The 13,162-nt window shown below is 57.9% G+C and overlaps 1 protein-coding gene across 1 annotated transcript; it reads left to right on the plus strand.

Moving 5' to 3' along the window:
- Nucleotides 1-6: 6 nt before the first annotated feature.
- Nucleotides 7-5,400, plus strand: LOC144717966 (DENN domain-containing protein 3-like). Its single transcript, XM_078593815.1, has 5 exons — nt 7-674; nt 3,188-3,324; nt 3,685-3,797; nt 3,955-4,104; nt 4,355-5,400. Exons 2-5 carry the CDS (start codon nt 3,219-3,221, stop codon nt 4,553-4,555), a joined length of 570 nt encoding a protein of 189 aa, XP_078449941.1. The 5' UTR covers nt 7-674; nt 3,188-3,218; the 3' UTR covers nt 4,556-5,400.
- Nucleotides 5,401-13,162: the final 7,762 nt, after the last annotated feature.

Consider the following 13,162-nt stretch of genomic DNA (forward strand, 5'->3'; position numbering starts at 1 on the left):
TACAAAAACAGACAAAGATCCCCCGTGTAGCTTTAACAGACTGGAGGGGGCAAGTGCTGTTAGCGAGCACCTATGAGGGCGGGAACGGTACACGAGGGGGTGGGTGGCCAGCACCACGCCCGACCGCCTTTGTCTCCCCAGTGGCGATGTTTACACACCGCACCAGCTACTCATTTGAGGCCGAGTCGACCTAGAGGAGGCCCAGGACCGGTTCAGATAATCGTCACTGTTGTTGGCCGTGAGTGGGAATCGAACCCGGGTCGCCGGGTTCACAGCGCAACGCGCTAACTGCTAAACTACTCCCGACACACGCGTCATCACACACACACACGCGTCATCACACACACACACGCATCATCACACACACACATACACGTGTCATTACACACACGCGTCATCACACACACACGCATATGGAATCCCCCCCGTGTGCGCTCGTACTCACCCTCACGCCCGTGCCCCCCCCCTCCGCCCCCCGTGTAGAACCGCCTGCTGTGCGTGGGGGGCTCCCAGGTGTGGGCCGCCTCGTCCGACCGGAGCGTCTACATCCTGGAGGGGCACGCGGGCGGCGCGCTGGGCTGCCGCCGCCACCTGGCGGGGCACGCCGACGAGGTCACCGACCTCCTGCACGACGACGACGACGACCGGCGGCCAGCGGGCGACGGCCAGCACACGTGAGGGGCGAGAGCGGAGTGTGTGCGTGTTCGTGTGTGCGCGTGTGGGCGCGTGTGCGTGTGTGCGTGTGTGCGCGTGTGTGAGTGTGCGTGTGTGTGCCCGTGTGTGTGCGTGTGTGCGCGTGTGTGCGCGTGTGTGCGTGTGTGTGTGTGTGCCCGTGTGTGTGCGTGTGTGCGTGTGTGCGCGTGTGTGAGTGTGCGTGTGTGTGCCCGTGTGTGCCCGTGTGTGTGCGTGTGTGCGCGTGTGTGAGTGTGCGTGTGTGTGCCCGTGTGTGTGCGTGTGTGCGTGTGTGCGCGTGTGTGAGTGTGCGTGTGTGTGCCCGTGTGTGCCCGTGTGTGTGCGTGTGTGCGCGTGCGTGCGTGTGTGCGCGTGTGTGTGTACGTGTGTGTGTGCGCCGGTAGCGGCAACGTCCGGATGCTCCCTGGGTTTAACAAGGGTGGGTTGTGTGAGGAGCTCACAGGTTCTTGTGAAGATCTGGGCAGCCCCATCATCATCATTGGTGAGCTCCTCCGGCAGGCGAGGCTGCGTTGGCTGGGTCACACAGCACGCATGCCCAGACTCTGCATGCCCAAGCAGCTTCTGTTTGGATGGATAGAGGGAGCTAAACGGGCGCAGAGATAAAGACTGTTGGTACGAGAGGATGTGGAGCTGAGTGGACTTGCCGATGACTGGCACCAGCGGTGTCAAGATCGGCCTCTGTGGAGGAGTCTCGTGAAGGACGCTACTGGGCAGTTGGAGGTAGTCGCCCTCCAGAAAGAGCGGATGGGGGGCGAGAGCATGGCTCACAACAACGAGCGGAGCGCCGGACGGATAAAACAGCAAGTTGGCACAGTAGGTAGCACAGGTGATGCATCTGCCAGTCATCTCATAGTCAACCCACGGGCACCTATGTCCCGTGATGCCGGCAGAGGGCCTTCCACAATTCACGTCACAGCCCTAAGGTGCACCTAGTCTGGCACAAGCACTGTGTTGACGTCACCGCCACTTAGTGGCGAACGGCGGCTGTCGTTGTTGTTGTTGTGTGGGTATTTATGTGCATGTGCATTGTAAGCGTGTGCATGGCCATTTCCTCAAATATTGGAGGAAGTAGCCTCTCCCTGTGAGTGGCCAGCTGATGTGCCATCTGTTGAAGAAGCGGGGTGAGACAAAGCGCCGGCTCGAGACGACCTCTCAAGCGAACTGGCGAGGGAGAGGGGCATTTGTGTGCAGGATGTCGTCCTAGGTTAGAAGGTAAAAGTGTGGAAGGAACGGGAAAGCGAGGAAGACCTCGCAGAGAATGGCTTCTCGATGACATCGGAGATGAGAGCAAGAACTACGTGGCACTACTGCACTTGGGCATATTGCCACTGCAAGGCAGAGAGGAAAGTGGAAACACAAATGACGTGGACACCTACGGGTTATCCGCCCACGGATCGTGACGACGACGAAGAGGCCCTTTGTGACATCATCACCACCGTCTGGTCCACATGACGCGTCCTTGCTCAGTCCAATTCTGAAGGGGGCCCGCACTGATCCTCAACTATCGGGGCGTCTCCTATCCGAGTTAGATTCCCTGTCACGTGGATGGGGGGGGGGGGGGGTCGGAGTTCAGAGGGGGGTGGGAGAGGAGTTCACGTGCCGATGGCTGTCGTCTCGGCTCTGCGGGGAGCCAAGACGGTGGTCACGTGCTTCTGTGTTCAGTCGAAGCCCGCTGTGAATCTCCGTCGCCCATCGAGCAACGCCGCTCCTGCCCTCCTGCCCTCCCTGCCCTCCCTGCCCTCCCTGCCCTCCCTGCCCTCCTCCACGCTTCCTGCTCGGCTCTCGCCGAACCGGCGGCGCGGTCGGAAAATGTCACGGCGATTGCTCGATTGTAGAACAATTGTCGGGTCTAAAAAAAACCTGCACAAATATATGACTGTCGCTTGCCAGGTCATTCTTTTGTTGTAGGGAGACACACCGTGTTGTGTGTGCGTGTGCATTTTGTGTGTGCGTGTGTATTGTGCGTGTGTATTGTGCGTGTGTGCGTGCACGTTGTGTGTGTGCATGCACGTTGTGTGTGTGTGTGTGCATGCGCGTTGTGTGTGTGTGTGTGCATGCGCGTTGTGTGTGTGTGTGTGCATGCGCGTTGTGTGTGTGTGTGTGCATGCGCGTTGTGTGTGTGTGTGCATGCGCGTTGTGTGTGTGTGTGTGTTCATGGTGTGCGCTACGCTACCTGGCGGGGCCGGTAGTGTAGCGGTGAGCGCTACGCTGCGCTACGAACCCGGCGACCCGAGTTCCATTCGAACTCACGTCCAACACCAGTGAAGATTATCTGAATCGGTCCTGGGCATCCCCTAGGTCGACTCGGCCTCAAATGAGTACCCGGTGCAGCGCGTAAACATCGCCGCCAGACGAAGGCGGTCGGGTGTGGTGCCGGCCCCCCCCACCCCACGTGCCGGCCTTCGTAGGCGCCACTCGCTAGCAGCGCTTGCCCCAACACTCTGCGAAGGCTACACGGGGGATCTTTGTCTTCGCTGTGTGTGTGCGCGCGCAGCGGAGTGATCTCGTGCAGCGCCGACGGCCACATGATCACGTGGGACGTGCACGCGCTGGAGGCGGCGCGCCACGTCCGCCTGCCCGACTGCCGCTCGCTCACCTCCGTGCAGCTCCACGGCGGCGAACTGTGGTGCTGTGCGTCTCACGTGGGGGGGGGGGGGGGGGGCGTGGGGGGGGGGCCTGTGAGGGGGTCAGGGGGGGTGATGGGAGGGGGGGGGGGATGGGAGGGGGGGGATGGGAGGGAGGGGGGGCCTGGGGAGGGGGGGCGTGGGGGGGCCTGTGGGGGGTGAGGGGGGGGGGATGGGAGGGAGGGGGGGGATGGGAGGGAGGGGGGGATGGGAGGGAGGGGAGATGGGAGGGAGGGGGGGGCCTGGGGAGGGGATGTGGGGGGGCGCGGGGGGGGGGGGGCTGGGAGGGGGGCGTGGGGGGGCTACTTGCCCCACCAGACTGTTGAGGCTACACACGGGGACCCCCTTTGTCTTTGTGCACCTGTAGGCGTGGAGCGGTTCGTGGTGGTGGTGAGCCGGGCGGGTGAGGAGCGCCGGCGCTTCGGGATGATCAACGACGGCTGCTACATGCTGCTGCGCTGCTTCCTGCTGCTTCCAGAGGTGCAGCAAACACCGCTCACCCCCCCCACCCCCAACTCCTCCCTGTGCTCCCTGCTTCCCCCCTGCTTCTCCCTGCTTCTCTCTGCTCCCGCTTTCTCCTGCTCCGGCTTCTTCCTGCCCCCTGCCCCCCCCCACTCACCGACTGCCCGTCGCGCAGGAGGGGAAGCTGCTGGCCGCGTGCCGCAATAGCGGCGCCATCCTCGTGTGGAGCCTCCACGGCGGCGACGGCGGCGCGGGGCAGCCGTGCGCCCACGTGGCGCTGCCGCTCGTCTCCGCCGTCACCTGCATGATCCACATCAAGGACCAGGTCTCGTGCCCGCACCTCCCCTCCCCCCACCCCACCGGTCGGCCGAGCCCGGCGCACCGCGGTTGCCGCTAACACGCCGTAGCCACCGGCACCGCCGCTGCGGCCGCTGCTACTGCTGCGTCGAGGTGTTTAATCGCAAAGTGCCCCGAGACGCTCCGCATCGATCGAGCCCCTTTGAAGAGCGAAATGCGTCGTAGACGAGAACGCTGGCGCCGATGCTAACGCCGGCGCGGTGTGGTGTGGTGCGCAGGTGTGGGTCGGGGCGCGCTGCGCGATGCGGCCGGGAGCCCGCGCCTGCCTCTTCGTGCTGGACGCGCGCTCCCTGCGCACGCGCCAGCAGCTGGAGGCGCACGCGGGCGCCGTGCGCGCCATGTGCTCCGCCGAGCGGCGCTACGTGCTGAGCGGCGCCGGCCACAACGACGGGCAGGTCGCCATCTGGCGGGTCGAGTGACGGCGCAGGGAGGCCACGACGCACCACCCTGCGGCGTTAACCCTGCCACACCGTACCCCTGCCACACCGTACCCCTGCCACACTGTACCCCTGCCACACCGTACCCCTGCCACACCGTACCCCTGCCACACCACACCACCCTGCGACGTTACCCCTGCCACACCGTATCCCGTTCACACCGCAACACCCTGTGGTGTTGGGCCCCGTCACATCGCGTCTCGGGTAGATCACACCACTCTGCAGCATGGCTGATGCCACATCGTAGGTCGGCAACACCGCAATGCGACGTGGGTAATGTTACACCGTGCTACCAAACAACGCCACAACACGCTGCGGCGTGGACCCTGCCGCATTGGTTGCTGGCCACAGCACAGTGCGTACGCAACAACGACCGGCCGCATCACCCCACCTCGCAGGGCGGCCGCATGGCAGATGTTGGTGGTGGGGAATCAATGATGATGGTGATGGTGGTGGTTGGGATGATGGTTGGGATGATGGTTGGGATGATGATGGTTGGGATGATGATGGTGATGATGAGTGTGGTAGTGATAATGGTGGTGGTGATGATGATGGTGGTGGGGATGATGATGGTGATGATGGTGATGATGAGTGTGGTCGTGGTGGTGGTAATGATAAAAGTGGTGGTGATGATGGTGATGGTAGTGATGAGGATCGTTTGTAAAACTGCTGTACATTATTTGACTAAACTTCAGCGCCGTGGAATTAAACTAATGCATTGGACTGACGCGATGAGAATTGTACTGTACAAACAACAGCCTCAACACCTTCGGCAACAACACACACCGTGCGTGGCCTTAAAAAGGAAATAAAAATGTAGGCGGCGACGTTTCGGGCGATGACCCCTTTTTTCATAAGCACTTAAAACGAAGAGGTCACTTTCAAAACGATCTCAGAAGTGGTTCCGCGGTGTCTCGTTCCGCGGGACGTTTTCCCCGGGGGGGGGGGGGGCGCTGCGAGCCGCTCGGTTTGGTTGACGCGACGTTGGCGACACCGCGAGTGGCGGGTTCGTCCATCGCGCACCATCGCACCATCGTTACTCATCACACCACGGTGGCTCGGAGATGTTAACCACCTCGCCTGGTATGCAGGAGGTCCTGGGTTGGATCCCGACCCTGACGCCTGCTGTATAGTTGGAGTTTGCATGTCTCTCTCCCCGTGGTCACGTGGATTTTTCTCTCCGGGTGCTCCGGTTTTTCCCTCCACATTCAGAAACCAACATCTACACATTGACAGGATTTGGCTACTGCTATACATTTCCACGTGAAGGTGATACATACGGCTTTTTAAGGACTGCGTTGCGGCTCTTGAAATATTGAGGTTTTTTTTTCTTACCGGATTCGATAAAAAACAATTGTTGGTTGCTGACCCCTGACCATGGAAGTCCAGTTCACCATGGAAGTCCAAATCACCATGGAAGTTCGGTTCACCATGGAAGTCCAGTTCACCATGGGCCATGGAAGTCCAGTTCACCATGGAAGTCCAGTTCACCATGGAAGTCCGGTTCACCATGGAAGTCCGGTTCACCATGGAACTCCAGTTCACCATGGAAGTCCTGTTCACCATGGGCCATGGAAGTCCAGTTAACCATGGGCCATGGAAGTCCAATTCACCATGGAAGTCCAGTTCACCATGGAAGTCCAGTTCACCATGGAAGTCCAGTTCACCATGGAAGCAGTCGGCAACCTGCGGCTCCGAAGCCTCGTGCGGTGCCTCTGAAAGCTTCGTGACCTCATTCACTCTTTATTTAAGGCCGCTGCAGCCTCGTGTTCACCACACACACACAGAGTGCATTGCGGCTCTTGAAATGTTGGGATTTTTTTAATCACCCGAATTCGAAAACAAAAAAAATGTCTCTTCGTGTTGTTGGTTTGCCGACCCGTCGTAGACGCAAGCAACACGGCGACAACAGCCGAGACTCGGCGAGCCTCGCGGCGATGTTTCAGTAACGGAATACATTCGGGCGGTGGTGGCTTTTGATGGTAGTGGCCGTGGTGAAGCAGTGTGGAGTGGGTGCGAGATGTGGAAATCCCACCGAGGTGGTAACTCTTTTTTCCGAGGAGAGAGCCTGGCCACAAATGACAGCTCAACAAAGCGGCTTGTCGCGTGGACATTTCCAGCAGCAGAATTATGATTTAAATCCATGACGCAATTACACGAGCGGACGTGATCATCCGTCCGTCTGTCCCACCACCAGCCAGAACATCTTTCTCTTATATCACAACAACAAATACCCGTATGATTTTGCATGACGCTCATGATTTATTTTGAGGTTGTGGATTACGATACTAGGTCACTTGCCTGTAGGACCCGGCAGTTCTCCAGCACCGGTTGGGCCACAAACTTCAACTTCGCCGCTTGCTGGCGAGATCTCACTCCACCGTGGGTCGAAAATCCAGGCCCAGAGGCGAGAGAGCGTCCGCCTCGTTCCGTGTACGTCCGTCGAACTCCTTGCGGAGCCAACCGTGCGGATCGAGAGGTGCGGTGGGAAGGACAACGACACTGAATGCGCAAACAATGATGCCACGCTGCTGAAATGAGATGAGAGGGAGGCAGAAGGGGAGGGGCCCGCGCGGCTGCTGGGAGGGGTATAACAATGGAGGGAGAGCGCTGCCATGAGGATGAACTATTGTCTGCTCATTTTATTGTCCTGTGTCACGTGACTCGACACGCCCTCCGGCCACGTGACTCATGCCCACTTGGATTGGCTGCCCTGCCCCAAATGTGATGTCAAAGGTCACGTGCGGCCAGATCCAACGCCTCTGTTCTCAAGGCAATTACTATATACAGTAGTTTAAAGTTATGAATTAACACATGTTAAGCGTGTACATGAAGTCTTGTTTTCAACTTACGTAAATATTTGTGAACTCATTTACAATTATTGAAATAAAAGTATTTTTTAAATATTTTTAAAAGTTGCACATACGTCGAGCTTATAATTGTAAAGTTTTTAAAACACCATAAAAAATTCCCACGGTGCCAATGGCGGGGGTGGGGGGGTTCATCCGTGCCCAGCCTTCACCTGGACCCAAGCTCTGAGTCGCCCTTCGCCCCCCCTCGCCACATGGCAACATCCACCAGCCACTCACCCACTCGCACATGCATCCTTCACACGACTGTTGGGGCAAGAGCTGTGAGTAGCGAGCAGCACCTATGAAGGCCGGCACGGCACACGAGGGAGTGGGTGGCCAGCACCACGCCCGGCCGCCTTTGTCTTCCCCGTGGTGATATTTACCAGGTAAGGCCCACTGAGCCATGTAGCTCTTTTTCAGAAGCGACCTGGCCACACATGATAGCTCAACCAAGTGGCTTATCACGTGGACATTTATTGCAGCCAAATACTGTAAACGCGTGATGTTGAGTCTCGATGTGGAGGGAAAACCCGGAGGACCCGGAGAAAAATCCACGCGACCACGGGCAGAGAGGCACCCAAACTCCAAATATACAGCAGCAGCAGGCGTCAGGGTCGTGCTGGAACCCACGACCTCTTGTACACCAGGCGAGGTAGTTAACACCTCGCCACCGTGGCGCCCACACCACACCTCCCCACAGACACAGAGACGCAAGCACGGAGGCTCACCCTGGGTGCCATCTGGGTGTTATTTTATTCAGACACAACAGCGCGACCCGCGGGAGCCGTACGCGCCGACAGTCGCCGAGCGGAAAGTTCGCGCGTAGGGAGGGGGCGGGGGGGTCAGGGTCAGGTCAACTCGAGGTCAGGGTCAGGTCAATTCAGGTCAGTTATCAACTCTGCCCAGGGTCAGGGTCACGTCAGGTCGGGTCCCCATCAGGTAAGACCCGGGGGGGGGGTGAACGGGTTTCCCGGGGGGTCAGGTCCAGCGGGGTCAAGGTCAGGTCACACGAGGTTATTTATCACGAGCATGCCACTCACACGTGACACGAGCACGGAACAGTTTTTTTTTCCCGTCGCGCGTTCATGCAAACGGGCGCGACCCATCATCATCACCATCATCACCATCATCACCATCATCATCATCACCACCACCATCACCTCCGTCACCACAAGCGCCAAGCCGATCTCTCCGCGCGCGTTGCTCCAAGAGACCAGATCCATCAAGAGCGGCAACGGAGGCGACTGCGACGGTGAAGCTGGCGTGGTGGTGGTGGTGGTGGTCGTGGTGGTGCTGCTGTTGGTGGAGCCTCATCGCGACGCAAAAATCGCGACTCCCTCCCGAGCTCCCCCATCCTCCTCCTCTCTCATCCCGGCGTCTCCATCCATCTCTCGGCTCTCTCCTGGCTCTCCCTCTCTTCACTCTCTTCGCTGTCTCTCTCTCCCCACCCTGTTCATCACTCATCCCTCTCTTCCTCACCCCTCTTCCTCTCTTCTCACCCTCACCAACTTCCGCCTTCTCTCCATTTCGCTCCCCATCGTCTGCCCCCCCCCCATCTCTCGGTCCTCTCTCCCTCCCACCAACGCTCTCCTCTGCCTTGCATCTCGACTTCTCACTCGCTCACCTCGTCGCTCTCTCTCCACCCTCCTCCATCCCCTCCGCTCTCTCTCTCTCTGCCTCTCACGTAATTTGTGATCCTGTACCAGTTTACCTGCCGCAGTTCACCACCAGTGTGTGAAGCCACCTAGCCACTTCAACCTGTGAGCTCAACTCAAGGAATCTCACGGGGCAATCACCGTGAGAGGACACCTGGGAGCCACCTACCACGCTCCCTCCCCCACTCACACATGATGTGTGGGGGCGGGGGGGGGCTCTATGGGGCAGTTAGCTCATGTCACTTCACCTTTACAGATGTCATCAGCAGTGTCCAGCCTCCGCTCATCGCTGCTTTTGGGACTGGCGCATCAACGCATTTTGTTGCAACGTCCTTACCCCGTGCCCCGACTGGATCTGTGGGAAACATCTTGAAAGCTCATCGGATTCCTCCATTGTCAATACATATTCTGATTCTGACATTCTTCTGAACTGGAATTGGACAGAATACAAAGTCAATCCTCTCCACTCTGCTTCCTGTCTCTCCTCTCCTCCTGGCTTCGGGAAATGTTATGGCAACCCATAGCGGCATCTGTCACCCCATGGCGGCAACGCCTTTTCACTGAGAGCGAATGGCAACTGAAGGTGGCTGGCAAATCGATTGAGTCTGAGACTCAATTCTCCTGCTCCGGCCATTCACAGCGGTCAGTGTGTGCGTCAGCGTGTGTGTGTCTGTGTGTGTCTCAGCGTGCGTGTCAGTGTCAGTGTGTGTGTCAGTGTCTGTGTGTGTGTCAGTGTGTGTGTCAGTGTGTGTGTCAGTGTGTGTGTCAGTGTGTGTGTCAGTGTGTGTGTGTGTCAGCGTGTGTGTCAGCGTGTGTGTCAGTGTGTGTGTCAGTGTGTGTGTGTGTCAGCGTGTGTGTCAGCGTGTGTGTCAGTGTGTGTGTCAGTGTGTGTGTCTGTGTGTGTCTCAGCGTGTGTGTCAGTGTCAGTGTGTGTGTGTGTGTCAGCGTGTGTGTCAGCGTGTGTGTCAGTGTGTGTCAGTGTGTGTGTCAGCGTGTGTGTCAGCGTGTGTGTGTGTCTGTGTGTGTGTCAGTGTGTGTGTATCTCAGTGTGTTTCAGCGTCAGGGTGTGTCAGTGTGTTTGTGTGTCAGTATGTGTGTCAGTGTGTGTGTCAGCGTGTGTGTCAGCGTGTGTGTGTGTCTGTGTGTGTGTGTCAGTGTGTGTGTCAGTGTGTGTGTGTGTGTGGTCATCCCAGCAAATGTTGGGTCTAGAGACTGGCTCAAGATGCCCATCATGTGACGGCCCATCCCACCATTGCACCGCGCCATCACATTATACCATAGCGTCACATCACGCCATCACACCATCACACAATCGCAGCATGCCGTCATACCTCCACACACCAAGCACCACGCCATCACATCCACACCTGAAGCTGTCACCTCGAGCCCAGGCCGGAGTCTCTGCTCCCCTCTCTTCTCTCTCTCTGGCTGCCGCTCCACGTATCCCACTCAGGGCCGCTGTGATTTGGATTTGTACCCATTTTGGGCAATGGCATTTTTTGTTTGCAACGGTTGAAATGCTGCGGCAATAAAAGCATTGCCAGTGACAGCTGCCGGCGGTGAAAGTTGCCGGCTTCGTAAGCGTTGCTGGAGACGCTTGCGTTGCGTTGAACGTGTTCGCGACAGAGGGGAGAGAGGGAGGGAGGTGGTGGAGGGGAGAGGCGAGGAGAACCGAAAGGGGAAGCGGTCGCAGAGGGGAAGAGACAAATTCGTTGTCAGGGGACGGAGAGAAGAGAGCACAGAGACTGGGAGATGAGAGAGTCGTGAGAATTGTGGAGTCCAAGAGGCAGGAATTACTTAGAGAGTTGGAAAGTCAGGACAAGGAGTCCCGGACAATTCTTGAGAGTATGGAGAGAGCCAATGGAGCTGGAGGGAGAGAGTCACACAGATTTGAGAGCCAGGAAGAGATCCAGAGAAGCGAGAGCCAGGGAGGCTCTGAGAGACGGGGAGAGAGCCAGGGAGAGACGGGGAGAGAGACGGGGAGAGACGGGGAGAGACGGGCATTGTCCGCCTGCTAGAGGAAGAGAGAGAGAGGGGCCACTCCGAGGAGAACGATCAGTAGCACGACGCAGTCACCACCACCGCCACCACCACCAAACGCCTTCTTCGTACGTTTTGTACAGCGCTACGATATCGCCACGATAGAAAACACGACTCAAAAAGTAATCATAATAATAATCGTAATCATAATCGTAATCATTACGTCGAGATATGGGACATAAAGAAATGAGTCGATCACTTGGCAGTTACACAAACAGTGTGCGCGTGGCACGCATGCACAACACGTGGCAACGCTTCTGGGGGCACGGGGCAGGTGGGGGGGGGGGCACGGGGTGGGTGGGGGGGTTTACGGGACGGGGGCAGGAGGGTTAAACGGGGTGGGGGGCTCTTGGGGGGGGGGCGAGGGGGTCACGGGGATGAAAGGGGAGCAGTGGGAACACGGGGGCCAACCATAGGGGTAGAGGCAGGGCAGGGTAGGGGCGGGGCAGGGTAGGGGCAGGGCAGGGGCAGGGGTAGAGGTAGGGGCAGGGTAGGGGCAGGGGTAGAGGTAGGGGCAGGGTAGGGGCAGGGGTAGAGGTAGGGGTAGGGTAGGGGCAGGGGTAGAGGTAGGGGCAGGGTAGGGGCAGGGGTAGAGGTAGGGGCAGGGTAGGGGCAGGGGTAGAGGTAGGGGTAGGGTAGGGGCAGGGCAGGGGTAAACCGGGGAGATGGGGCTTCTACCAAGGTTCCTTGTCGCTGTGTGTACGTGCGTGTGTGTGTATGTGTTAGTGCGTGTGTGTTAGTGCGTGTGTTAGTGCGTGTGTGTGTATGTGTTAGTGCGTGTGTGTGTGTTAGTGCGTGTGTATCTGTTAGTGCGTGTGTGTGTATGTGTTAGTGCGTGTGTGTGTTAGTGCGTGTGTATCTGTTAGTGCGTGTGTGTATGTGTTAGTGCGTGTGTGTGTTAGTGCGTGTGTGTGTATGTGTTAGTGTGTGTGTATGTGTTAGTGCGTGTGTGTGTTAGTGCGTGTGTGTGTATCTGTTATTGCGTGTATGTGTTAGTGTGTGTGTGTATGTGTTCCCGCTCACGGCAAACACCAGTGACGATTATCTGAACCAGTTCTGGACCTCCCCTAGGTCGACTCAGCCTTAAATGAGTACCTGGTGCGGCGTGTAAACATCGCCACTGGGGAGACAAAGGCGGTCGGGCGTGGTGCTGGCCACCCACCCCCTCGTGTACCGTTCCGGCCTTCATAGGTGCTCGCTAACAGCACTTGCCCCTACAGTCTGTTAAGGCTATACGGGGGATCTTTATCTTTGTGTATGTGTTAGTGCGTGTGGGTGTATGTGTTAGTGCGTGTGTATCTGTTAGTGCGTGTGTATCTGTTAGTGCGTGTGTGTATGTGTTAGTGCGTGTGTGTGTCAGTGCGTGTGTGTTAGTGCGCGTGTGTGTATGTGTTAGTGTGTGTGTTAGTACGTGCGTGTGTGTGTTAGTGTGTGTGTGTTAGTGCGTGTGTGTGTGTGTGTACGTGTGTGTGTGATGTATGTGTGCGACCAGAGTTCACTTCCCGCTCACGGCCAACACCGTCAACTCAGCCTTAAATGAGTACCTGGTGCGGGGTGTAAAACATCGCCACTGGGGGAGACAAAGGCGGCTCGGCGTGGTGCTGGCCACCCACCCCAACAGTGTGTTGAAGGCTGTACGAGAGGGTGTCTTTGTGTGCGGCTGTTTTTGTCTCTGTATATACATACATAGAAGTTTAACCTTTTGTGCAAAATGCAACTCCAAAGGAGTTGCTTTTTAAGTGTAAACGGCCCATCACCCTCGTCTCACCTGGTGAGGGCAGTTCACCTGGTGAGGAATGCGTGCAGTGGCAGGTGCGCATTTTGGAGGGATGGGAGGGAGGGAGGGGGAGGTTGGAATTGGGCAAAAGGGGACGGGGAATCATGCGCGTACAGGTGGGTGTACACGCACACAGGTGTACACGTGTATGGACACACAGGTGTACACGTGTATGGACACACAGGTGTACACGTGTACAAGCACACAGGTGTACACGTGTATGGACACACAGGTGTACACGTGTACAAGCACACAGGTGTACACG

The sequence above is a fragment of the Lampetra planeri genome, chromosome 4, assembly GCF_965212315.1.
Source record: "Lampetra planeri chromosome 4, kcLamPlan1.2.h2, whole genome shotgun sequence".
Lineage (NCBI taxonomy): Eukaryota > Metazoa > Chordata > Hyperoartia > Petromyzontiformes > Petromyzontidae > Lampetra > Lampetra planeri.

What these genes read in the sequence shown, in the direction of transcription:
- LOC144717966 (XM_078593815.1), top strand. Translation starts at nt 3,219, where the DNA reads ATGATCACGTGGGACGTGCACGCGCTGGAGGCGGCGCGCCACGTCCGC. An exon ending in CGGCGGCGAACTGTGGTGCT is followed by an intron (nt 3,325 to 3,684) that starts GTGCGTCTCACG and finishes GTGCACCTGTAG; the next exon opens with GCGTGGAGCGGTTCGTGGTG. An exon ending in GCTTCCTGCTGCTTCCAGAG is followed by an intron (nt 3,798 to 3,954) that starts GTGCAGCAAACA and finishes CCCGTCGCGCAG; the next exon opens with GAGGGGAAGCTGCTGGCCGC.